This window comes from Pelophylax lessonae (assembly GCF_965119305.1).
Source record: "Pelophylax lessonae genome assembly, chromosome: 7".
Lineage (NCBI taxonomy): Eukaryota > Metazoa > Chordata > Amphibia > Anura > Ranidae > Pelophylax > Pelophylax lessonae.
Window position 1 is genome coordinate 5,252,013 of NC_138774.1, and position 27,979 is coordinate 5,279,991.

The following is a 27,979-nucleotide window of genomic DNA, read 5'->3' on the forward strand; positions in this document are numbered from 1 at the left end:
CCTCAGAAGCGGCTCAAGCGAATTACCAATCCAATACCTGTCCCCACCAGCCCCAACACCCCCTGACCGGTGTGATCCCAGCTTGTTACCTTCACATTAGGACTCGCTCACCGTTTTCCTGATCTGGTACAAGTTCCGGGATAATATTTTCTTGATGTTCTCCAGCTGTTGGACAGACAGGTTCTCTTTGCTGGATGATGACTTGTGATATTTACTGAAAAAGTACAAAGTACAGAGACAGATAAATAGCGGCTCTATGAGAAGAATACAGATTGTGTTTGTTGCCATCCAGTCTGCAGTTCTGTACAGCGGTCTATAGAATGCTCCTCCATGCTTGGCATTCCCTGTACCAGGGCTGTACCAGGTAATGCAAAACTGGGCAGAATTTTTTATTAACTCCCATAAATCAAACAAATGTCTAGAGGAAAACAGATTTTTCGTCTCCAAATACAGAAAGGTTTCTTCATCGTAAGAGTTGTGAAAATGTGGAATAGACTCCCTCCAGAGGTGGTTCTGGCCAGCTCACTAGATTGCTTTAAAAAAGGCCTGGATTCTTTCCTAGGTGTACATAATCTAAATGGTTACTAAATAATTTTTTTAGGTAAAGTTGATCCAGGGAATATCCGATTACCTCTCGGGGGTTCAGGAAGGAATTTTTTTCCCCTGCTGTAGCAAATTGGATCATGCTTTGCTGGGGTTTTCTCGCCTTCCTCTGGATCAACTGCGGATATAGGATTGTGTATATGGGATTGTATGGTTGGGTTTTCAATACTGTTTTTTTTTTTTTTTTTTGGTTGAACCAGATGGACTTGTGTCTTTTTTCAACCTGACTAACTATGTAACTATGTAACTATGTTGGTAAAGTAACTCTTCCTCTACAGTATCTCTCTTCCTCCATAGTATCTCTTCCTCTATAGTAACCCTTCCTCTATAGTAACTCTTCCTTTATAGTAACTCTTCCTCTATAGTAACCATTCCTCTATAGTATCTCTTCCTTTATAGTAACTCTTCCTCTATAGTAACCCTTCCTCTATAGTAACTCTTCCTTTATAGTAACTCTTCCTCTATAGTAACCATTCCTCTATAGTATCTCTTCCTTTATAGTAACTCTTCCTCTATAGTAACCCTTCCTCTATAGTAACTCTTCCTTTATAGTAACTCTTCCTCTATAGTAACCATTCCTCTATAGTAACTCTTCCTTTATAGTAACTCTTCCTCTATAGTAACCATTCCTCTATAGTATCTCTTCCTTTATAGTAACTCTTCCTCTATAGTAACCATTCCTCTATAGTATCTCTTCCTTTATAGTAACTCTTCCTCTATAGTAACCCTTCCTCTATAGTAACTCTTCCTTTATAGTAACTCTTCCTCTATAGTAACCATTCCTCTATAGTATCTCTTCCTTTATAGTAACTCTTCCTCTATAGTAACTCTTCCTTTATAGTAACTCTTCCTCTATAGTAACCATTCCTCTATAGTAACTCTTCCTTTATAGTAACTCTTCCTCTATAGTAACCATTCCTCTATAGTATCTCTTCCTTTATAGTAACTCTTCCTCTATAGTAACCCTTCCTCTATAGTAACTCTTCCTTTATAGTAACTCTTCCTCTATAGTAACCATTCCTCTATAGTATCTCTTCCTTTATAGTAACTCTTCCTCTATAGTAACCATTCCTCTCTAGTAACTCTTCCTTTATAGTAACTCTTCCTCTATAGTAACCATTCCTCTATAGTATCTCTTCCTTTATAGTATCTCTTCCTTTATAGTAACTCTTCCTTTATAGTAGCTCTTCCTTTATAGTAGCTCTTCCTTTATAGTAGCTCTTCCTTTATAGTAACTCTTCCTCTATAGTAACTCTTCCTTTATAGTAACTCTTCCTCTATAGTAACCATTCCTCTATAGTATCTCTTCCTTTATAGTAACTCTTCCTTTATAGTATCTCTTCCTCTATAGTAACTCTTCCTCTATAGTAACTCTTCCTTTATAGTAACTCTTCCTCTATAGTAACCATTCCTCTATAGTATCTCTTCCTTTATAGTATCTCTTCCTTTATAGTAACTCTTCCTTTATAGTAGCTCTTCCTTTATAGTAGCTCTTCCTTTATAGTAGCTCTTCCTTTATAGTAACTCTTCCTCTATAGTAACTCTTCCTTTATAGTAACTCTTCCTCTATAGTAACCATTCCTCTATAGTATCTCTTCCTTTATAGTAACTCTTCCTTTATAGTATCTCTTCCTCTATAGTAACTCTTCCTCTATAGTAACTCTTCCTTTATAGTAACTCTTCCTCTATAGTAACCATTCCTCTATAGTATCTCTTCCTTTATAGTAACTCTTCCTTTATAGTATCTCTTCCTCTATAGTAACTCTTCCTTTATAGTAACTCTTCCTTTATAGTAACTCTTCCTCTATAGTAACTCTTCCTCTATAGTAACTCTTCCTCTATAGTAACTCTTCCTTTATAGTAACTCTTCCTCTATAGTGACTCTTCCTCTATAGTAACCCTTCCTCTATAGTAACTCTTCCTTTATAGTAACTCTTCCTTTATAGTAACTCTTCCTCCATAGTATCCCTCCCGCTATAGTAACCCTTCTTTTATAGTATCTCTTCCTCTATGGTAGCTCTTCCTCTATGGTAACCCTTCCTCTATGGTATCTCTTCCTCTATGGTATCTCTTCCTCCATGGTATCTCTTCCTCCATGGTATCTCTTCCTCCATGGTATCTCTTCCTCCATGGTATCTCTTCCTCTATAGTAGCTCTTCCTCTATAGTAACCCTTCCTCTATAGCAGGGGTGGGGAACCTATGGCCCGAGGGCCGTATGCGGCCCCCGAAGTCATCTGGTCCGGCCCCCCGTGCAGTCTGTGTCTCAGCTGGTCTGTCAGAATGGAGCCGATGCTTCCTGTATAGTTCCAGCTCCGTTCTGACAGTCTGAGTGAGTCACAGGCGGAGTGATATCAAATGCACTGTGCCTGTGACCAATACAGGAAACATCGCCTCTTCCTCTAGTGCAGCGCCGCTGCACGCTACACGCTACACTTCTCCTAGCCAGCATTTCCGACCAGCAGCACATCCAGCAGTACCAGCCAGAGCCAGCAGTACCAGCCAGAGCCAGCAGTACCAGCCAGAACCAGCAGTACCCACAGCAGTGCCAGCCAGAACCAGCAGTACTCACAACAGTACCAGCCAGAACCAGCAGTACCAGCCAGAGCCAGCATTACTCACAGCAGTACCAGCCAGAGCCAGCAGTACCCACAGCAGAACCAGCAGTACCCACAGCAGTACCAGCCAGAGCCAGCAGTACTAGCCAAAGCCAGCAATACCCACAGCAGAACCAGCAGTACTCACAACAGTACCAGCCATAGCCAGCAGTACCCACAGCAGAACCAGCAGTACCCACAGCAGTAATAACCAGAACCAGCAGTACCCACAGCAGTAATAACCAGAACCAGCAGTACCCACAGCAATACCAGCCAGCAGTACCAGCCTGAGCCAGCAGTACGCACAGCATTACCTGCCTGAGCCAGCAGTACCCACAGCAGTACCAGCCAGCAGTACTAGCCAGTAGTACCAGCATGAGCCAGCAGTACCAGCCAGCAGTACCCACAGCACAGTACCAGCCAGCAATACCAGCCTGAGCCAACAGTACCTACAGCACAGTACCAGCCTGAGTCAGCAGTACCATCCTGAGCCAGCAGTACCAGCCAGCAGTACCCACAGCACAGTACAAGCCAGCTGTACCAGCCAGCTGTACCCACCAGCAGTACCAGCCAGCTATACCCACCAGCAGTACCAACCAGCAGTACCCATCAGCAGTTATTTTCAAAACTTACCACCACAAAGAGTCGACTGTGCTCCAGACTGACCGACGCAAACCTGGAAAACCAGTTGCGAGTAGCAACATCATCAATACCAGCTAACATCACACTTTTCACAAAACAGAAGCAGTTGCAGCCATCGCTTTAGGGGTGAGTTAATTAAATGTTTGACCAAATATAACAGGCACATTTTTAAGTTGATAATTTTGTACGGGCCCCCGAAGGATTTTATAAATACCCAAATGGCCCTTGGCAGAAAAAAGGTTCCCCACCCCTGCTCTATAGTAACTCCTCCTCTATAGTAACACTTCTTCTCCTTCATTGCAGGTAAATAATGGATTCCAAGCAGAAGCAGAAGGGTCTTGTCATTGACAAGAGTCACCGATGACCAGACATTGCTCCCGACAATGGTATCATCTCCATAAACATTCTGTAACCTTCTCTGGATGTCACACAGCCTGCACCCCTCCTTCATCAACAACTCAATGACGGCACATTGCTTCTGCTTGAAATCGATTATTTACCTGCAAAGAAAAAGAAGAAGAGTTACTATAGAGCACATGTGTCAAACACAAGGCCCACTTGCCGAATCCGGCCCGCCAGGTCATTTCATGTGGCCCTTGCACCTCTCCTGCAAATGTGGCGCCCCACCCCATCTTTACCACCACCTTGTCTCCGTCCCCACCTTGTCTTAGCAGTTGGCAGCAGAGAGGAGCCAGAACTCCTCCTACAGATCATGCTCCTCTCTGTGCAGCCGCAGCACCTCCTCATCTTTGCCTCCCCTGATCTCAGCATTCAGCTGTCTCCAGTCCTCCTCTGGTCTTCTTCCAGACCCTGCACTTTCTGCTTCCCAGCTTCTGCCCGGTAGTACCACAAGGTAAGGCGGTGGACTGTGATGTAAGGGAAAGTGAGGGACTCTTGACTTCTAATGGTGGGAGGCAGTGGCGGCTGTTGAACAAAAAAGCAAGGCGCCTTCACCTTAACTATTCATATGTAATGGCCCATACTGGAAGGATTTAACAGGAGTGGTAACAAACTCCAAACTCCTGCTAAATTCTTCCAATATGGGCCATTACATGATCCATTCCCTCCCTTCCCTGGCAAGCTGGTGATGGGGGGTTGCCAAGTTCCACTCACCTTTTGTGAACTCTAGGAATCGACTGGGCTGAGGGCTCCCTTCCACTCTCTTGCTGTCCTGGCTGACTGGCTGGTAGCGCTGTCCTCCTATCCTGTCCAATCGGTCCGTCTGACCCGTCCTCAGCACCGTAGGTCCGTAGCAGGCTAGCTAGCAGATGATGAGAGAGACTGTCACTGTGACAAAGACGTCTGGGCTCCGGGGTGAGGCTCAGTCAGGCGGCGGGAAGCAGAGAGTGACGCCCAGCTCAAGCAACGCCCCTACGAAGTTGGACGCCCTGATTGGTCCAGGCTGGACCAATCACAGAATGGCAATTGTGAGTGGGAGTGTTCGGGGAGCATTGCTCTGTGCCCCGAGGACACTCCTAAAGGCCACCAATCACCGTAAAAGAAAAGAGGCACATGATGCCAAAACCCCCACCCCTCCTATAGCCAGCAATGTGTCCGGCTATGGGAATGCTGAATTTTACAGTGACTATTCTTGGGGGGGGGGGGGGGGGCGGCGCCCCTGCGCTCCCCTATTGACCAGCCGCCACTGGTAAGAGGGCTCTAGGGGGGCTTTATAAGATTTGTTTGACATGATCTCCCTGAAGTAAACCCATGTTGTTTTTCATCTTGCAATCCATGGGATTGAAGATGTTCCACAATCCTATCCTTTAATAGGGTTTCCATTAATTTGCCTACTATTGATGTCAGATTCACTGGTCTATAGTTGCTCGATTCCTCCTTACTACCAATGTTCCCTCTAATTTTTTACTGTGCACTGTGCTGAGCAAATAAAAAAAATTCTGAGCGCAAACCTTTAGACTGAGCAATTTCATCAAAAATCGTATATTGTCACAAAAAGTGCATGTTGCCATTAACTATGGGCTATATAGTTTTATAGAATATTAGTAAATCGTATTAACTGTTCAACCAATTTACAGTATACTATACTGTAAAATTGGTTGTGAACAGTTAATACGATTTACTAATATTCTATCAAACTATATAGCCCATAGTTAATGGCAACATGCACTTTTTGTGACAATATACGATTTTTGATGAAATTGCTCAGTCTAAAGGTAATAGTAATAATAAATGTTCAATAGGTGACACTCATTGCTGGACTAGCCCACTGCCATGGAACTACAAGTCACAGCATGCCAGCTGGTCCTATAGCAGGGATGGGCTACCTCAGCCATTATGGAACTACAAGTCACAGCATAACCTACCAGCTGGTCCTATACAGGGGTAGGCTACGTCAGCCATTATGGAAGTACAAGTCACAGCATGACTTACCAGCTGGCCCCATACTTAGGGTAGGCAGCCTCATTTATTGTAGAACTACAAGTCACAGCTTAACCTGCCAGCTGGCCTTTTACCAGGGGCAGGCTACCTAGGCTGTTGTGGAACTAAAAATCACAGCATTACCTGCCAGCTGGTCCTATACTAGGGGGAGGCTTCCTCAGCTATTGTGGAACTACATGTCACAGCATGACTTGCCAGCTAGCCCTATACTAGGGGAAGGGAACCTCAGCTATTGTGGAACTACAAGTCACAGCATGAAATGCCATCTGGCCCCTTAATAGGGTTAGGCTACCTCATCTATTGTGGAACTGTTTTTGTTTAAAATAATATTAATTGGGCTACATTACAGTACTGCAAAAAGATGAGGGGGACGTGGCATTGCCTGACCTGCATGGAGTGAGGAGTAGGACGTTCTAAGCGAGAGCTCTGATTTCCCTGGGTATGATGGCAGCGATCCTCCGCTCTCCCCAGCACTTCCAGCGATGCCTCCTCGCTGAGTGGATCTTCTGGTGTTTGACCACCAGCCGTGAGTGACTTGGCCCCTGCGAGCCCCCCCCCCCAGTGCACTTACCTCAAGAACGGTCCGGTCACTCTTTAGTCCCCGGCTTCCCGCGTCTCCGTCCTCCTGAGTCCCGGCGCCTCCTCCTCGGCCAATGGCATGAAGTTGGCCTTTCGGCCAATCAGGAAGCGGGAGGACCCGCTCTCTGATTGGCCAGGAGGAGGATCCGTGTGACAATAGCGAATTTTCATTCGCTATTGTCACACAATGGGCGTGCTCTCGGGGCGCACGCTCTGCTCCCCAGCCGCCACTTCTGTGCTGTCTAAATAGGTGCGCGGTCTACATAGCTGCTTGCGCGGGACCATAAATTTCACTGCGCGTCCGCGCATGCGCGCACTTTAGGGGGAACATTGCCTACTACCCTTCTTGTGAATGGGCACGACATTTGCCAATTTCCAATCTTCCGGGACGACTCCTGTTACTAATGATTGGTTAAATAAATCTGTTAATGGTTTTGCCAGCTCACCACTAAGCGCTTTTAATAATCTTGGGTGTATCCCATCAGGACCCTGTGACTTATTTGTCTTCACTTTAGACAGCAATCTTAGAACGTCTTCCTCTGTAAAGACACATGCATCAAACGATTCATTAGTCATCCTTTCAAGTGGAGGTCCTTCTCCTTTTTCTTCTGTAAAAACTGAACAGAAGTATTCATTAAGGCAGTCGGCTAGCCCTTTATTCTCTTCTACATACCTTCCGTCCTTTGAGTTACTATAGAGGAAGAGTTACTATACAGGAAGAGTTACTATAGAGGTAGAGTTACTATAGAAAAAGAGTTAGTATAGAAGAGATACTTTAGAAGAGGTGTGCCACAGGATCATGGGAGAGAAGGGCTGTCGGGTGAGGACGATCTCCCGGTCCCTTGCCGAACTTTACATTGACACTGTGAGGGAGCCGTCAGCCTCAAAAGTAAAAGGGGGGGGGGGGGGTTAAGTGTGCTGTGCTCTCTGTTTCCCCCTACAGTGCAGTACCCGGCTAAATGAGAAAGGTACTGTGCTGGAATGTTTTAAAGAGTTTTATAAGACATCTAATCTTACAGATATAACCGGCCCTTTGAGGGCAACTATAATGCTGATGTGGCCGACGATGAACATTCGTTTGACACCCCTGCTATAGAGGAAGAGAAGCGCCACATAGCATGGAGGAGTACACATGACCGTCAGGGTAAACCCACTGTGGGCAGTGGAAGGTAGTCAGTGTGAGAGGTCGAAGACTTATTGACAGAGGAATTGGGCATTGGCATGGACACGTGCGCACCATCGTCTGTGAATATTTGGGTAACAGAAGATCTGTTCCTGGTTGGTGCCGCACAAGCTGACAGACAAAGAGAAAGCAAAATGGATGGAAACCTCTGGAGAATTCATTACCATGTGTGACCAGGATCCATCCCTTCTACCATCCGTCATCACAGGGGATGAGACCCGGTGCTCCAAGTTCCAACCGGAATCCAAGCGGCATGTGATGGAGTGGTGTTCACCGTCTTCCCCACGACCCAAAAATTCTCCTCCTGAAGAGCGTCATGAAAGGCGCACATTTTGCGGAATTGGAAGCAACCCAAGAACGTGTGACAGAGGTTCTGAGATCGATTCCTAAGGAGGCTTTTGCTGACGATTTCGAGAAGCTTTATGAACGTTGCCAAAAGTGTTTTGTGAAGGACGGCGATTATTTTGAAGGCCAATGAAGGTCATTTGTTTGTATCTTCTGTTTTGTTTGTTTTCTGATAATATTCACCCAACTTTTTAGACACATCTCGTATAATGAAGATGGCTGCACCTGTCTATGAAGCGCTCTCCCAAAAACTGCGTTCTGTGGGCATAGACTGTCCATGGCTACATTTCCTTAAAAAAGTATTCACACCCCTTGAAATTTTCCACATTTTGTCATGTTACAACCAAAAAATGTAAATGTATTTTATTGGGATTTTATGTGATAGACCGACACAAAGTGGCCATAATTGTGAAGTGGAAGAAAAATGATAAATGATACAAATAAATCTGTGAATAGTGTGGCTGCATTTAGCTCATTTCTCGTTGAGTCTTCAGGACAGGAAGATAGAGGAAATTAATCCAATAGGACAGCAAAAATAAAAATAATATATAAAGTAAAAATAATAACAATAGTAAAAAAAATAAGAAGGGATTATCAAGGATCAGGCTTGGCTATCCAAAAACAAAAAAAAGCAACAAAAACCTTTTTATAAACATTGTATAACATTTTTTTGTCCTCCACTTCTAATCTGAATCTAAAAATCAACCTTGAGGGTCGGTTCACACTTCTGCGAGTGCGCCGATCGCATGTAATTTGGAGCGCACGGCTCCTTCATTACATGCGATCGGAGGTGCGGATGCAAATTCAGCCATACACTTTGTATCCGCGCCAAACACGCACATGACCCTTTTTTCCAGTCGCATCAGGATCGGATCGCACAGTGGTTCACACTTGTACAATCCGATCCTGTGCGAACTGTCAAATCGCACCGCGATATGCGACCAAACTGGGGGTGTCGTTAAGATTTCATTGACACCCCCTGCGTATCGCATATGGCAGTGTGAACTGCCAGGGGTGTGTTTGCGATGCGGGAACAGGCTGCGAATTTGCAGCCTTCCCGCATCGCACAAGTGTGAACCGGGACTAAAAGAAATAATCCCGATCATAAAACCCCACTGAAGTAATTTTCTATCCTCTGTAATATCTACAACTTTCAATGAAACAATATTAAAAAAGAATAGCGCGCAAATGCAAAAGAAATAACTACCAAATCTGAAGAGAGTCCATAAATAAAAATGGGGGTTTGGTCCCACCATATGGCCTTATCGTGCTCAAGCCCACCACTGCGTCAAAGTACCCCATTATCAGTGGGTCCTACACTATCCATGAACAAGAGATGAATCCAGCCTAACCCTTGGAGATAGTAGTGGGCTTGAGCACGATATGGCCATATGGTGAGACCAAACCCCCATTTTTATTTATGGATTGTCTTCAGATTTGGTAGTTATTTCTTTTGCATTTGCGCGCTATTCTTTTTTAATATACATGTCTTTTGGTTCATAGCTGCAGCAGCTTTAGAAATACATGGGTATGCTCCCCCAAATTTTTTGCCTGTTTCAATGAAACAATCCCTGTGATTGGCTGGCAGTGCTCTGTCCCGGTCATCCAGCTGTGTTCAAAAAAAAAATGTGAAAACAGAATTTACGTGATAAAAAAAAAAAAAAGCAATTTTTTTATGATGCACAAAGTACTGTGCATGTTCTATGTCAGGCCTCCCATCCACCCTGACAGTTCGTCCTAAAAATTAAATCTAGTTATGTGGAAGCCAAGCAGCAGATTATTGTGTGGAGGGAATGGCTTCCGATGGGTTGTATACCGATTGTGGGTGGTCGGTGTCAGACTGCGTTGGGGTCCAGGACTGCTACCTTTCTGATAATGACAATGAGGGCGGTACTGCAAGAAACACTCGGGTGATTGGAAAGGAGACCCCAATGTCCAAAAAAAGTCTCACTTAAAGATTTTTTATAGTTTTAGCGAAGATAAAAGTAGAGCCAACGCGTTTCAGGGAATAAACTCCCCCTTCTTCAAGGCTGTATTTATTGGAGAATAGTCAGAGGCTCTGCAGTAAGTCGGTGTTGTGAGGCAGAGACAGACCAAAATTAAATCTTTCCCTCTCAGTGACCCTAACCCCTAATCTTACCTCTTAACCTCTGACTTCATAACCTCTAAACCCCTCACCTCTGACACCATTACCCCTAAACCCCTCACCTCTGACCCCCAACCTCTGACACCCTTACCCCTAAATCTCTCACCTCTAAATCCTTAATCTCTGACCCATTACTATTGAACCCCTCACCTCTGACCCTCATTCTCTGACACCATAACCTCTAAACCCCAACACCTCTAAACCCTTAATCTCTGACCCACCTCTGAACCTCTCCCCTCTGATCCTAACCTCTGACCCCTATTCTCTGACCCATTACCTCTGAACCCCTCACCTCTGACCCTCATTCTCTGACACCATAACCTCTAAACCCCAACACCTCTAAACCCTTAATTTCTGACCCCCCATTCTCTGACCCTTTACCTCTGAACCTTTCACCTCTGACCCTAAACTCAGACCCATTACCCCTGAACCCCTCACCTCTGACCCTCATTCTCTGACACCATAACCTCTCAAGTAAAACACCTCTAAACCCTTAATCTTTGACCCCCCCCCCCCCCACAATTCTCTGACTCATAACCTCTGAACCTTTCATCTCTGACCTCTACCTCTGATCCTATAACATCTAAACCCCAACACCTCTAAACCCTTAATCTCTGACCCCCCCTTCTCTGACCCATTACCTCTGAACCCCTCACCTCTGACCCTCATTCTCTGACACCATAACCTCTAAACCCCAACACATCTAAACCCTTAATCTCTGACCCCCCATTCTCTGACCCATTACCTCTGAACCTCTCACCTCTGACCCCCATTCTCTGACCCATGTCCTCATAATGCCTCACCCCTGACCCTAACCTCTAACCCTCATTCTCTGACATCATAACCTCTAAACCCCTTACCTCTGAACCCCTAATCTCTGACCCCCTATTATCTGACCCTCATTCTCTAAACCCAAACACCTCTGAACCCTCAATCTCTGATCCCCATTCTCTGACCTATTACCCCTGAACCCCTCACCTCTTACACTAACCTTTAAATTAATTCTCTGACACACATAACCTCTAAGTCCCAACACCTCTGAGGATGGGGGAAGGATGGGGGGGGGGAGATGGGGAGAGGATGGGGGGAAGATGGGGAGAGGATGGGGGAAGGATGGGGGGACGGATGGGAAATGTGGGGACTGGTAGTGTGGGATGTGGCCAGCCCACCTCTGGGGACAGACAGCAGACAAAGTCACATTGGAGGTAAGTGGCCGATGGACGATACTCACCGCTGGGCAGAGAGGGCGGAGAGTTCAGCCAATTGTCCGGCTTCGGCCAGCTCGATGGCGTGCTTCTTCTCCAGCTTCTCATACAGGAGGACGATGCTGGATTTGGGCCGGTTGTCTCTCAGCAGAATCCTCCCCAGATATTTATTGTTGAAATATTCGAACCTGGGTGGAGAAGAAGATGAAGCGTTAAGGGGGAGGGGGGGGGTCACACAGCCGGGAACACCACCTGCAGCACAGTGCAGGTCAATGTGGGTGATGGGAGAGGGGCGATATCATAAGGCCGGATTCACACCTTTGCTGTGAAACATTGCATGCACATTGGCATGTGTTGTGCTGCACTTTGGCAAGCCACTCAACATTCCCTAATGCCTGATTGAACTGACTAGGTAAACTCAATGCATATCTTCAGGTCATCCAAATCAACCCCCTTTCTGTTTTCTTTTCTCTCTTCCCCTCCTGATGAGGACTAGTTCCTGTGCCACATTCCCAGAATTCAAACAGTGCCAGAGTCCAATCACTTTGCTGGGATGACACCAGGCTCCCAATCACATCATGCTGTTGCTGCTGGGAACTTTTGCAAACTGGAATTTCTGTGACTAGGGGAGGAGAAGAAGGGGTGGAGCTATTAATAGTGTACCAAGCTTTTGTTGAGGACAAATTGGGAGGGGCTTAAAGGACAGGTCCGAGGCGTCTACACACAATTCCAGTGACACTGACAGTGCACCTGACTCCCATCTATCTTCTATTCCAGTGATATTTACAGTGCACCTGACTCCCACCTATATGCCATTCCAGTGACACTGACAGTGCACCTGACTCCCACTTATCTACCATTCCAGTAACATATACAGTGCACTTGGCTCTCACCTATCTAGCATTACCGTGACATTGACAGTGCACCTGGCTCCAGCCTATCTACTATTCAGGTTGCCTGTACCTGTAGGTTGGAGCCAGGTGCGCTGTAAATGTCAGTGGATTAGCAGATAGGTGGGAGCCAGGTGCACTGTAAATGTCACTGGAATGGTAGATAAGTGGGAGCCAGGTGCACTGTAATATCACTGGAATGGTAGATAGATAGGAGCCAGGTGCATTGTCAATATCACTGGAATCGTAGATAGGTGGGAGCCAGGTGCATTGTATAGGTCACTGGAATGGTAGATAAGTGGGAGCCAGGTGCACTGTATAGGTCACTGGAATCGTAGATAGGTGGGAGCCAGGTGCACTGTAAATGTCACTGGAATGGTAGATAAGTGGGAGCCAGGTGCACTGTAAATGTCACTGGAATGGTAGATAGATAGGAGCCAGGTGCACTGTAATATCACTGGAATGGTAGATAGATAGGAGCCAGGTGCATTGTCAATATCACTGGAATCGTAGATAGGTGGGAGCCAGGTGCATTGTATAGGTCACTGGAATCGTAGATAGGTGGGAGCCAGGTGTACTGTAAATATCACTGGAATGGTAGATAGGTGGGAGCCAGGTGCATTGTCAGAGACCGCCATTCACCCTCATTCTCCGCTACACTGCTCCCCCCTCACCAGTCAGTGCAGAGCGCAGCATGCGTGGCTCCGAGAAATGACATCACACACATGCAGCACTTTGGAACACGGAGGTGTGAATCTGGCCTAAGTGTCACTCAAACATTCATTTAAAAAAACATCCGAATCTGCAAGAATTTATTAAGCATTAAACAAGTTTTCAGCAACATTTTCTAAGTTCCTGAAGACCAACTCCGGGTAAAATGTGCTTAAATTAACATCAATCCCCAGCAGGCGTTAAAGAAAATTACAAAAAGCAGTTTAGGCCGCAGTACTTCAATCCTAAACTGTCCTCTGCAGTATCTTTTTCAGCCACAAGATGTCCTCAGTCTTCTGGTTTTCGAAAAGGTACCCAGAAATGAGGAGACACTGTGTGTGCAGGGTGTCATGGACCCGCCCCCCTGAGGGAGTGTCACCAAGGGGCTCTTCATTCACAGATATCAATGCGGTCCTCAGAGGAGGAGAAGTCCTGTGACCGGCCTGAACACTTCACAAAAGGGTTAAGTATAAAAAAAAAAAAAAAAATACAGTGGGGGGGGGTAAGGAGTTCCAGAGGTGGGGAGCACGGGGAGGGGGATTGCTGAACCCGGAGTTGGGCTTCAAGGTGTTACTTTTTCTACCCATCATAGACAAAGTAACAAAGTAACGGGTTCTCTTTATTGCAGACACACTAAGCATTCCTTCTATGGATACGGGAAATATTCATCTTGATGGGCTTTTTATAGGTTCTGATCACAGATATTTATTCTAGAAGGGGATGAATACTTGTCCTTCCAGTAGAACTGTCCCCAATGTCCACACACGTCCTCCATCCCGGCCACCACATGGTCCAGCAGCTGAAATACAGAAGAGGAATCATCAGTCAGCTGAGAGCGATCATCTCCTCCCATCAGATACTTCTCGACTCTAACACCGGGGGGCGCCACACTGTTCAATCTGATTGACACATCCAATACTTTACAAATATTCACAAATATTCAGTTTTATAGATTAAAAAAAACTTCAGTAAAACAAAGCAAAGAATTTCTAAATAAACATGAGCCCCCCCATATACATCACAGTCCCCATCAGAGTTCCCCCTAAATGATAGTCAACTTTAGTCTCACCCCTTACTTCAGATCCCCATCAGAGTTCCCATCAAAATTCCCTCACCTACATCAGGGTCCTCTTCAGAGTCTCCCCTTACATCAGAGTCCCCCCTTACATCAGGGTTTCATCTGAACCCCTCTTCACCTCGGGGTCCCCATCAGAGTCCCTTCTTAAATAAAATCTCGTTCAGTTTCTTCCCAGGTCTGTACACCTGCTGTGTCCATTATGAGGGGTTCCCTCCATCCCTGTGCTGAGTTCCCGGGTCTGTACACCCGCTGTGCCCATTATGAGGGGTTCCCACCATCCCTGTACTGAGTTCCCGGGTCTGTACACCCACTGTGCTCATTATTAGGGGTTCCCACCATCCCTGTGCTGAGTTCCGGGGTCTATACACCCGCTGTGCCCATTATGAGGGATTCCCACCGTCCCTGTGCTGAGTTCCTGGGTCTGTACAACTGCTGTGCCCATTATGAGGGGTCCCACCATCCCTGTGCTGAGTTCCTGGGTCTGTACACCTGCTGTGCCCATTATGAGGGGTCCCACCATCCCTGTGCTGAGTTCCCGGGTCTGTACACCTGCTGTGCCCATTATACGGGGTTCCCACCATCCCTGTGCTGAGTTCCTGGGTCTGTACACCTGCTGTGCCCATTATAAGGGGTTCTCACCATCCCTGTGCTGAGTTCCCGGGTCTGTACACCTGCTGTGTGATCAAAAAAGTGCTGCACCACTAATGTATATGTAACACTGCCCCCTTGAGGGCTGCTGGTTTTTTCCCCTGGGTTACCCGTAGCAACTGCATGCAGAATCTTAACACTTTACTTCCTGAACAGTCTAGGGGTTGTTGTTTTTGTTGTTTTATTTAATATTGGGATGGGGGAAGGGATGAGTGGGATACTCCAACACTTGAACTATTCACAATGCTGAGGACTTCTATCTCAGAATGCGGCAAGGCCGCAGCTTCATCCTGCCACTAGATGAATCTGAGGTGATGTTCCTTTTAGTACTTCTCTTCAGGGCACACAGCTAGTATCCCCTTTTCTATCCACCAGCTGACACCCGTCCACTGACTACTCTACTCCGGAGTGGCCCCCTTCCTGGTCAGGCCCATAGGCACAATCCTCTGTACTCACAATACTGCTTTCCAGGTTCTCCAGTGCTTCAACTCCTTCAGTCAGCTCTCCTGGACCTCTGGGTTCAGCTCCACACCTCTGGCTCACCAGGCTGACTGCCTGTGACCATTCACCAACCACTGTAGAAGAGGAGGCAGCCGCCACCCTCCTTCCGGGACTCTGCTCACCAGCCAAAGACCCCGAGCACATGTGCACCTGGCTTTATATACTACACCCCACAATGCACCAAGACAGCAGTCTGTGCCAATCACTGGGGCTGCATCAAAGCCTGTGTGCCCATTGGTCAGGGTTCCTCCACTGTGCAATGTGCCTCCCTATTGGATCAGTGGGGACACTCCCTATGAATCACACACTGAGCACATTGAGCAGACCTAACTCACAGATCCTTCTCCCTGTTAAGTAGAGAGAACATAGAATTAACCTGCTGCTCCTCTGATAGACAGACAGCCAAAAACAATACTCAGTCTCTAGCACCTATCTAGGAGGGTGCTACACTCACCTCCACACCAAACGAGCCATGTCCTCACTGGCTCCAGGCAAACCCTATCAAGCTAAGTATCTATCTACCTTCTTATGTCACAATTTGTGACTGAAATAGGCACAGTCCCTTTAGCACCCGGGCACTGACTCTTCTCTATTTCAGTCAAGCCCACAAGTTCATGAAGACATGCGGAGTCCATCCGATTGATGCTCACAGTGTCCTTCCCACCTGTAGCACCGAGGCAACATGTCTTCTTTGTGACAAGTTGTTTGCTGGAGCCTGAGCAAACTTGTCCGACTTGTGGGGTTATCAGTCTATTCAGGGGCCCCTTACATTCGGGCAACCCCCACCAAAGAGACTTCAGGCCACTTCCTGCTCTTCCGAGGTAGCAACCTGTACAAAGTTCCTTTAACTGGCCCAACAGAATCTTCACAAAGTGTCTTTTCAGAAAAAGTTTCTCTGTAAAAGATCCTCTTCTTTGGCCCGATGGCCCGAACTTGTTTACAGAGTGTCCTTTTAACTCTGAGATGGTGAGTGATCCTGGCCCAATGGCCCAAAGGATCTCCATTACAGCAGGGTTATAGAATCACTAGAGTCCTTCTTTAACAAGAGTCTCTTTGTAAAGTTGGAGGGTTGACCCCCTTTGATGGAACCACCCAGTGGTGGCAATTTGTATATTTCCCAATCCCTTTTGCAAGGATAGAAGGGAAAGGGATATTGGGAATAGGGCTTGGGCCCTAGCAAAAGATTTGAATCCTAAACTGTAATTGTACACTTTAACTTCAGGCTCTCCAGCCCCTCTTTTTCTTTAACAAACTTTGTACACAGTCTATGAAAAAGGGGGACATCCTACATCCTCAGCAATAGTAGTCGGGAAGCATAATCTGGACAACCTTCCCCTCAGAGTCTCTGACATGGATGGACCAAGCCTGGTCAGATCCGTTTGGGCGGCGGACTTCCACACGATCAATGTAGATAGCCCGCCCCAAGTTCCAATTGGCCTTTACAGACTGAGAGGTTTTCCACAGTTCAGGCTTAGACTGGTTGCGGTGGGGTTTTGGGATGTAAAGTCCCACACAGCCTCGTCACACCAAGCCTCTCTCCTGGCCTCTATCTCTAACATTATCTCCCTGGGAGCATAAGCATAGTCGTATCCATATTCCAAGGCCACCTTTCTCTGTATCAGCCGTTGCAGTCTAGAGAACCTGGGGAGGGTTTGTCTGTTGCCTCTCCCAGGCAAGGAATACAGGGTCTCCTTTTTGATGATGAGGGAGGCATATGCCTCGTTTTGCTCACGAGCCTGGGCGTAGGTTCGAGGTGGGGATAGATCTGGGACCCGTGTAGTGTAGGCCTTGCAGAACCCCAGATTCTTGGCACACTGACCATGTACCACTGAATCCCTCGTCTCCACATCAGGAATGCTAGGACTGGCTGAACTGCTCCATTCATCCATTCCCCAGTCCCACTCTGTCTCCTCCTCTGACTTCCAGACATCAATCCCCTCCTCCCAGGATCCACAGCGATGTTGAAAGCTAGGAGACCCTACGTCAATGGCCCCGGCCTCTTCCTCACTGCTTACACTCACAGTCTTTCCCACCGCAGGCCATCGACTCCCCTCTGCCGTTGTTTGAACGGTACTGGTGTTTGCCACTGCTGTCTTCCGTGCATCAGGTGGCCGCTCCTCAGCCGTCACTACCTGCATGCACATTGCCTCTGTAGTCAAGGGTGTAGGAACCCACACAAATCTGGGGGGGACAGCATTTTTACTCGCCAGGTATATGCTTTTTCAGTAAACTGCGAGAGAGACAGTGTGTGTGTGCATGCGTGTGCGTGTGCATGAAAAAAATATAAACTATATACACATTACAGGGAACACTATATACTACAAGAGAGTACAACTACTACCTGGAGGATATATACCTTACTATATACATATTACAGGGACCAATATATACTACAAGAGAGTACAACTACCTGGAGTATATACCTTACTATATACATATTACAGGGACCAATATATACTACAAGAGAGTACAACTACCTGGAGTATATACCTTACTATATACATATTACAGGGAACACTATATACTACAAGAGTCTCTTGTAGTATATAGGATTCCCTGTAATATATATATAGTAAGGTATATACTCCAGGTAGTTGTCTCTTGTAGTATATATTGGTCCCTGTAATATGTATATAGTAAGGTATATACTCCAGGTAGTTGTCTCTTGTAGTATATATTGGTCCCTGTAATATGTATATAGTAAGGTATATACTCCAGGTAGTTGTCTCTTGTAGTATATATTGGTCCCTGTAATATGTATATAGTAAGGTATATACTCCAGGTAGTTGTCTCTTGTAGTATATATTGGTCCCTGTAATATGTATATAGTAGGGTATATACTCCAGGTAGTTGTCTCTTGTAGTATATATTGGTCCCTGTAATATGTATATAGTAAGATATATACTCCAGGTAGTTGTCTCTTGTAGTATATATTGGTCCCTGTAATATGTATATAGTAAGGTATATACTCCAGGTAATTGTCTCTTGTAGTATATATTGGTCCCTGTAATATGTATATAGTAAGGTATATACTCCAGGTAGTTGTCTCTTGTAGTATATATTGGTCCCTGTAATATGTATATAGTAAGGTATATACTCCAGGTAGTTGTCTCTTGTAGTATATATTGGTCCCTGTTATATGTATATAGTAGGGTATATACTCCAGGTAGTAGTTGTACTCTCTTGTAGTATATATCGGTCCCTGTAATATGTATATAGACTATATACACATTACAGGGAACACTATACTACAAGAGAGTACAACTACTACCTGGAGGATATATACCTTACTATATACATATTACAGGGACCAATATATATATAGAAAGGTATATCCTCCAGCACAGAGTTGTCTGTCTCTTGTGTCATCGATCCCCTCGTTATCATTGCCAGCCATGATGATGAGAGAGTTAAAAAAATAATATATATCATCAGATTCATTGCATTCAGCCTGGCAGGCTGTGGGCCGTGGCAGCCTTATCTTTACAACGGCTCAGCTGCACATGGGAGGAGGTGGGTGGAGGCGGAGCCAGTCGGGTCGAGACGGAGTCTGTGGGAGGAGAGGAGGACTAGCCGACGAGGAGGAGGATCCTCCTCCGAGTCCTCCGCTGCGGCGCCGTGCATCCTGGGTCTGCTCTGCTAACGTCACTGGTTGCTAGATGCCAATCGGGCTGGCCTTAGCAACCAGTGTACACTGCAGTCAGACTCAAGCCACAGCCGCCGCCGGCGGCGGGCGAAAGCAATAAGGGGGGGCCCTAGACCACCAGGGACATGCCACCATCCATGTGGGGCCCCTTGGCAACCGCCGGGCATGCCCAGTGGAAAAGACGGCCCTGCTAAACTGGGGGGGATTTCACCATACCTGTCCCCCCCGCATTATTTCCTGGGGGGGATGTGCCCCCCCTTCCCCCCCGGTTCCTACGCCCATGTCTGTAGTGCGGGTCTCCGTTGCTTGGCACACTGTAGTACAAGCAGGTACTACTCGTCCTGGCCCTAGCAACATCTTGAGTACTCCTCTTCTTCTGCCTACAGGGATTCCCGGTTCAGAAACCGACAGGACTCGTCTCCGCCCCCAACTCCAGATTAGCTGATTCTCTGGCGGGGGCTCCTCCTGCTAGGCAGATCTCTCTAGCATGAGCTTTCCTGCGTGATACAGTAACCTCTTCACTGCCGCTCCAACTCAGCTCAGCCAGCATGAAGATCACTGTACAGCAGATCGTGCTCCTCAATCGGCATGCATCAACCATCCTTGTCTGTACCTGGGCCTCAGTTGCACCTCCATCTCGCTAGGCCAACTGATCTCTATTTTGGAGAATTGTCCCACTGTCAGACATTGCATGGCCGACATTTCTCTTCATAGCACATGTACAGACAACACTCGCCATACTGTCTTGGAAAATTGTCCCGCTGTCATAAATGCACGGTCAACACTTTTCTTTACAGCATCTCCTTCGGTATCTCTCTCCCCACTATTAAGGAAAATTGTCCCGCTGACGTAAACTGCACGGTCAACATTTTTCTCCATAGTGCATGTCAAGGCATGGCCCCAGGCACACCGATCCACGTGCCCTGGGCCGCCACTTTCTCCGTCCACACTTGCACCGATCACTGTAAAGCAGACACAGTCCTTTTGTACAAAATGATGGATCTCTTCTTCTCTAACACTCCTGCACATTTTTCGAAAGAACAGAATACAGTTTTGACAAAAGTCCATCCGAAACATCAGATGTCAGAATACGCAGTACAGAGGCGTAACTAGAACCTTCCGTGGTGCAAGAAACCATGAAGGGCCCCCCAGACCCCTGGCCAGGGCCCTTCCCTTCAAGCCTGGGGCTCTTCCCACTGATCCTGGGGCCCTTTATTATGACCCTTTCACAAGTTCTGCAGTGGGCCTCCTTCCTGCCATCTTGGGGCCCTCCCCCACGGTGGTGGAATGCCAGCGCCCGGACGCAAGTGTGACCTTTGCGATCCTGGAAGTTCCCCCCACTGGTCTCAGTAGTTTTTATTTTTTGGTATTTTAATTGTGTTATTTTTTGATCATTTTATTTTATTTTTTTACAATGTGACTGACTATGACTCTGTCCATTCAGAAAAGGAAGGAGCTGGTAAATTACATATTTACTGACCACTTCCTGGTTCTCTATTGTGACACATCCCCTGCAGCAGCCGGCAGAAGAGGGAAGGGACCACGGTGGGGGGAGGGGGGGCAGCACTGTAGGGGGGGAGGACCAGGGGAGCACACAGGGGCCCAGAGACAGCAGAACACAAGTGAACTGGATAGGAGGAGTGGTGGGGGCAGCAGACAGAGGAACCAATCTCCTACATTTTACTCCTGCAGCTACAAGAGGAAAAAGGAGGACAGTCATTTCTCTACATGCTGCCCCCGCCACCCCTCCTATCCAGGTGTACAGGGGAGCCGCATAGGCCCCCTGGAGCATGGGGCCCAGTTGCAATTGCAGCCCCTGCAGTTACGGCCCTATCTGCCATCCATATCTTTGCTATCACTTGTTACCGACCTTTGGCTTGTTTCCCGACTATGTTTCCACTTGATCCCAACCTTCAATAACTTGTTTCCAATCTTTGGCTTGTTTACTGACTATGCTTGATCCCGACCTGCTGTATCTGCTATTGGTTCCTGGCTTGCTTACCTCCTGGTGGGGGGTTCCCGAGGACCATGACCTGGTACTAACATGCAGTAAAACCCATCCCCAGCATATTAAATAAAAAAATACAAAAATTGAAGAAGAAAGTGTTGGAAATGTCTGCATTCCTTACCCGAATGTTCACCTGTTCACTGACGGTGGAAAGGCGCTCGTTCGTCCTCTTCACGTCCAGTAACTCCACCAGAGGTCGGATGGTCATTCCCTACACAAGGCACAGAGAGAGAAGATGTTGGAGATGGAGTCAAAATCTCTGTTACATTGTACAATGAGAATGACGATCGATGCGACACCGAGCAACTGTGTGCAATGTCACTGCCCCTCCCCCCACAGAATACAGGCTGCCCCCCCCCCACAATGTACAGAGTATCCCCCTCCACAGGATACAGGCCACCCCCCACAATGTACAGAGTATCCCCCTCCACAGGATACAGGCCACCCCCCACAATGTACAGAGTATCCCCCCCACAGGATACAGGCCGCCCCCCCCCCACAATGTACAGTGTACAGTGTATCCCCCCCCCCACAGTATACAGGCCGGCCCCCACAATGTACAGTGTATCCCCCCACTAGGATACAGGCCGCCCCCACAATGTACAGTGTATCCCCCCCACAGGATACAGACCACCCCCCCACAATGTATAGTGTATCCCCCCACAGGATACAGGCCGCCCACCACATTGTACAGTGTATCCCCCCACTAGGATACAGGCCACCCCCCCCACAATGAACAGTGTATCCCCCCCAATAGGATACAGGCCACCCCCACAATGTACAGTGTATCCCCCCCACAGGATACAGGCCGCCCCCCCATTGTACAGTGTATCCCCCCCACAGGATACAGGCTGCCCCCCCAACAATGTACAGTGTATCCCCCCCACTAGGATACAGGCCGCCCCCCACAATGTACAGTGTATCCCCCCACAGGATACAGGCCGCCCCCCCCCAATGTACAGTGTATCCCCCCACAGGATACATGCCGCCCCCCCCCCTCCACAATGTACAGTGTATCCCCCCACAGGATACATGCCGCCCCCCCCCCCCCACAATGTACAGTGTTTTCCCCCCACTAGGATACATTGTATCTCCCCTCCCCCACAGGATAAAGGCTACCCCCTACAATGTACAATGTATCCCCCCCACAGGATACAGGCCCTCCCCATAATGTACAGTGTATCCCCCCACAGGATACAGACCGCCCCCCCCCCACAATGCACAGTGTATCCTCCCCCACAGAACACAGGCCGCCTCCCACAGAATACAGGTCACCCGCACAATGTACAGTGTAAGCAAAAAATTGAGCACTAATCTGCATGCTTGCCCTCTAAGCATAAATTCCTCCCAACAAAAATCCCCCCCCCCCCATCCCCCTCCCAGCTCAAATCCTCTCTCTCCCCAAATAACCCTAGCACAATCCCCCCCCCCCCCCCCCCCAAAAAAAAAAATCACAAATCAACAAATCCTCTACTGGTCAAATTTCATCCTGCCCACCCTTCAAAATCCCCCTCCCAGCACAAATCCCACCTCCTACCATAAATCCTTCCCCTCCAAAATTGCGCTCTCTGGCACATTTATACCCCCCAATCATCCCTACTAGCATAAATCCCCTCCCAATCCCCCCTCCTAACATAAATCCACCCCCTTCCAAGTTCCCCCCCCCCCCAAAAAAAACAAACCTCCAAGCCTCCTAGCACATTCCCTACCACCCCCCTCCCCCCACTACCATATCACCTCTTCTAACACAAACCCCCCAAATCCCCTCTCCTAGCACAAATCCTCTTCCCCCATCCCAACACAAATCTCCCCAAACCAACACTCCCTGCACACTTTCCAAATTGGTTCTCTTAAAACGATTCTTACCCCCCTTCTGCCCCCAAATTCCTTCTCCCAATCTGCCAACATAAATCCCCTCCCTTGCAAACTCCTCATAAGGCCCCCCCCCCACCTCACATGATACCACAGTGCCTAGGGCAGCCGTCCCTCCCTCCCGCCCCTTGTCCCTGCCGCCCACCCCTTGTCCCTGCCCTGACATTATAGAAACATTGTATCATCCCACAGAGTAACTTGCTTCCCAAATTCGTCATGACATCACTTCCGGTTACTGGAGCCAGATTTTAAAAAATGTCATCATTCAAAACATCCAAACTTGGGGTTTTGAATGCTTTTAAGTGCAAAGGAGGGATTTGGGGTCTTATAGATCCCTCCCATAAAATGTCCTCCAAACAAAATACCTGATACGGGACTATTGCTGTGACAAGGGGTGTTTATATTCCTTGTGACAGCAATAAAAGTGATCAAAAAATAAATAAATAAAGAGACAGTGCAAAAAAAAAAAAAAAACATAAAAATTTAAAGTGGCCTCGTCCCTCTGTGCTTGTGCGCAGAAGCTCGCGCATACGTAAGTCACGCCCGCATATGTAAACGGTGTTCTCACCGCACATGTGAGGTATCGCCGCGATCGTTACAGCGAGAGCAATAATTCTAGTCCTAGACCTCCTCTGTAACTCTAAACTGGTAACCATTAAAAAATGTTAAAGTGTCACCTATGGAGATTTTTAACCACTTGCCGACCACCCGCCGCAAAAATACTGCGGCAGGCTGGCTCGGCTGGGTGAACTGACGTATGAGTACGCCGGTTCGAGGAAGCGCTCCTGGGAGGCGAGCGTGCGCCAGAGACACGCGCTTGCCCCCACTAGGCAGCGGGGATGCTGATCCACGGGGCCGGCAGCCGCAATTGTCGCCGGGCGCCCGCGATCGCTCCCCGCTGAGAGAGAAGGACGGTCGGATGTTGTAAACGCATCTGACCGTTCTTCTCTCTGGAATGATCACAGAGCCCCTTCTATATAGGATCACAGGTCCCTGTGTTAATTTCACAAATCCCTCCCATACAGTTAGAAAACACTCTCCTGGGCTCACACTTAACCCTTTGATCACCCCTGGGTTAACCCCTTCCCTGCCAGTGTCATTATTACAGTGACAGTGCATATTTTTAGCACTGATTACTGTAGTAATGTCACTGGTCCCCACAAAAGTTATCAAAAATGTCAGTCAGGGGTCCGATCTGTCCGCCACAATGTCGCAGTCCCGCTAAAAATTGCTGATCGCCGCCATTACTTGTGAAAAAAATAAAATAAAATAAAAATTACATAAATCTTTCCCCCAGTTTGAAGACACGATAAATTTTGCGCAAACCAATCAATATACGATTTTACCAAAAATATGTAGCACAATACAAATTGGCCTAAAAGGATGAAAAAATATGATTTAAAATTTTTTTTTTTGGGAATGTTATATAGCAGAAAGTCAAAAATATTGTGATTTTTTTTTTTTTCAGAATTGTCGCTCTTTTTTTGTTTATAGCGCAATAAATCGGAATTGCACGGGTGATCAAATACCACTAAAAGAAAGCTCTATTTGTGGGGGAAAAAAAGGACATCAATTTAATTTGGGTATAGCGTCCCACAACTGCGCAATTGGCAGTTAAAAATAATGCAGTTCCGAATCGCAAAAAGTGGCCTGGTCATTAAGAGGGAAAAACCTTCCTTTCCAGAAGTGGTTAAGGACCGTAATTTGACGCATTTCCACGAGTAATATAATACAATATAATACACAGAGCGCTGGGCACAGGACTGCATAATACACAGAGTGCTGGGCACAGGACTACATAATACACAGAGCGCTGGGCACAGGACTGCATAATACACAGAGCGCTGGGCACAGGAATGCATAATACACAGAGCGCTGGGCACAGGACTACATAATACACAGAGCGCTGAGCACAGGACTACATAATACACAGAGCACTGGGCACAGGACTGCATAATACACAGAGCACTGGGCACAGGACTGCATAATACACAGAGCACTGGGCACAGGACTCCATAATACACAGAGCACTGGGCACAGGACTACATAATACACAGAGCGCTGGGCACAGGACTCCATAATACACAGAGCACTGGGCACAGGACTGCATAATACACAGAGCGCTGGGCACAGGACTGCATAATACACAGAGCACTGGGCACAGGACTGCATAATACACAGAGCGCTGGGCACAGGACTCCATAATACACAGAGCGCTGGGCACAGGACTACATAATACACAGAGCGCTGGGCACAGGACTGCATAATACACAGAGCGCTGGGCACAGGACTGCATAATACACAGAGCGCTGGGCACAGGACTACATAATACACAGAGCGCTGGGTACAGGACTACATAATACACAGAGCGCTGGGCACAGGACTCCATAATACACAGAGCGCTGGGCACAGGATTCCATAATACACAGAGCGCTGGGCACAGGACTGCATAATACACAGAGTACTGGGCACAGGACTACATAATACACAGAGCGCTGGGCACAGGACTGCATAATACACAGAACGCTGGGCACAGGACTACATAATACACAGAGCGCTGGGTACAGGACTCCATAATACACAGAGCGCTGGGCACAGGACTGCATAATACACAGAACGCTGGGCACAGGACTACATAATACACAGAGCGCTGGGTACAGGACTCCATAATACACAGAGCGCTGGGCACAGGACTACATAATACACAGAGCGCTGGGCACAGGACTGCATAATACACAGAGCGCTGGGCACAGGACTACATAATACACAGAACGCTGGGCACAGGACTACATAATATACAGGAGGGTGTAAGGTATAGAGTGCAGGGTTCAGAGGTTTGCTATGCACAGAGGACACTTCTGCCCCCACATCCATAGCTCACCTCTGCACCCTTCTCTCACAGATTATCTCTGCAGCCACCTCTTAGCCCTTCCCCCACAACAGCTAAACTCTCCATCTCTCCATGCAGCTGCATCACTTCTGACCTCTTCTCCCCCACTGCCCTCACCTGTGTATAAACAGACTCCCCCCCCCCATCTGTTCACATCAGGACCGGCAGTGAGAACTTCCAGCAGGGGGCATCTGCATCTGAGCCACCAGGCTGTTTCTCAGCCAGCATGGAATGCCCTGTCTACATTAATCCAGCCCTGAATCCGGGGACAAAACCAGGGACAGACTTGGACCAGGGACAGTGTCCTTAATCCAGGGATGCCTGATCACCCTATGCTATGCCAGGTTCTGTTCTCTAAATTCTCTAGTTGGTCTCGCACGGGGAGCTGGGTCTTCCTAATCATTTCACGGATCTTTCTCCTGGTCCTCAAGAACTATTGTCCCATTATTTATCCTCCTTTCCAGTGAGGGGGTGTGATGACCTACTGTATGTCGCAGATCTCCTGCCAGAGCTTAGACATGATAGTGATAGATAGTTCCTTTTACACATAGTTACATAGTTACATAGTAGGTGAGGTTGAATAAAGACAATAGTCCATCCAGTTCAACCTGTGTAGGTGTGTGTGGCTGTACTCATCTCACATAGCCCTGAATGTTCTGATCCTTGAGATGTACATCTAAGAGTCTTTTGAAAGCCACCATACTTCCCGCAGAAACCACCTCTTGTGGTAGAGAATTCCACAGTTGTAGCCCTAACAGTAAAGAACCCCCCACGTTGCCTGAGGTTAAAACGCTTCTCCTCTAATCGCATTGTATGCCCTCGAGTCCTCATGCAATTCCTTCGAATGAACAGCTTTTTTTCTAAGCTGAGATCCCCATTAAGATATTTATAAATTGCTATCATGTCCCCCCTCAGACGTCTCTTCTCCAGGGAGAATAAATCGAGCGATTGCAGCCGCTCTTCATAGTTAAGGTCCTCCAACCCCCTAATCAGTTTAGTTGCCCTTCTCTGGACTCTCTCCAGCTCCAACACATCCCTCCTGAGGACTGGCAACCAGAACTGGACAGAGTACTCCAGATGCGGTCGGACCAGAGTTCTATAAAGTGGAAGGATTATAGACTTATCTCTGGAATACATCCCTTTCTTTATGCATGCCAATATTCTGTTGGCTTTGGAAGCTGCCGCTTGACATTGCATGCTGTTGCCTAATCTATCATCAACCAAGACTCCCAGATCTTTCTCCATTTTCGATTCCCCCAAGGGTTCCCCTCCTAACGTGTATTGTGTTTTTATGTTTCCAGTCCCCAAGTGCAAAACCTTACACTTCTCTACGCTAAACCTCATTTGCCATGTCGTTGCCCACTCTGTTATTTTGTCCAGGTCATTCTGTAGGATATCTGCTTCATGCTGTGCAGTTATTGCCCTGCCCAATTTTGTGTCATCTGCAAAAACTGATATTGAACTACTGATCCCGTCCTCAATGCTGTTTATGAATAAATTGAACAAGGTTGGTCCCAGGACTGAGCCCTGGGGCACCCCGCTTACTACCTCAGACCAGTCTGAGTATGCGCTGTTTATTACACAATGTCTCTTGTGTTAATAAGTTGCCTTATTATGCATATTTGCCTGCGAGATCATCAGTAGAGAGTTCCTGACTGTCCTTGGAATTTGCTCAGTGTCTGGAGGCAGAATCGTCCACTGTGGTACTGTGCGCCATCTTGGCAAGTGAGTGTAGGCAGGGCTGTCTTACCGTATGGGCATGCTGGGCAGTTGCTCAAGGACCCTACTTGCCCGGGGAGCCCCACCTGCCCAGTGGCTCAGCCCCAGCCAAGCATTAGTCCCGACTCCCGTGTGCATCCCGCCGCCGAACTTAGCAGGTGGCAACAGACATCCCAAGTCTCCCACAAGTGCCATGCGATATCCCGGCTGTGTGTGTCGGCTGTCAGAACTGAGCCGATGCTTCCTGCTGTAACGCTCCGGCGTTTGTTTAGTGAACTGGATTTGCAGCTGCAGAATTTCCACTCAGTAGTCGCGTAG

At 47.4% G+C, this 27,979-nt stretch overlaps 1 protein-coding gene across 1 annotated transcript in view; it reads right to left on the bottom strand.

The window, feature by feature from the left end:
* The window catches only part of LOC309559710 (sodium/hydrogen exchanger 2-like), a 136,643-nt gene that overhangs the window by 16,706 nt on the left and 91,958 nt on the right, over nucleotides 1-27,979 (bottom strand). The window contains exons 6-9 of the mRNA XM_082263119.1: nucleotides 21,302-21,391; nucleotides 14,028-14,098; nucleotides 11,725-11,886; nucleotides 112-214 (exon numbers count right to left, since the gene is read on the bottom strand). Of these exons, the coding sequence (XP_082119245.1) occupies nucleotides 112-214; nucleotides 11,725-11,886; nucleotides 14,028-14,098; nucleotides 21,302-21,391 (426 nt within the window). The remainder of the gene's footprint in view (nucleotides 1-111; nucleotides 215-11,724; nucleotides 11,887-14,027; nucleotides 14,099-21,301; nucleotides 21,392-27,979) is intronic.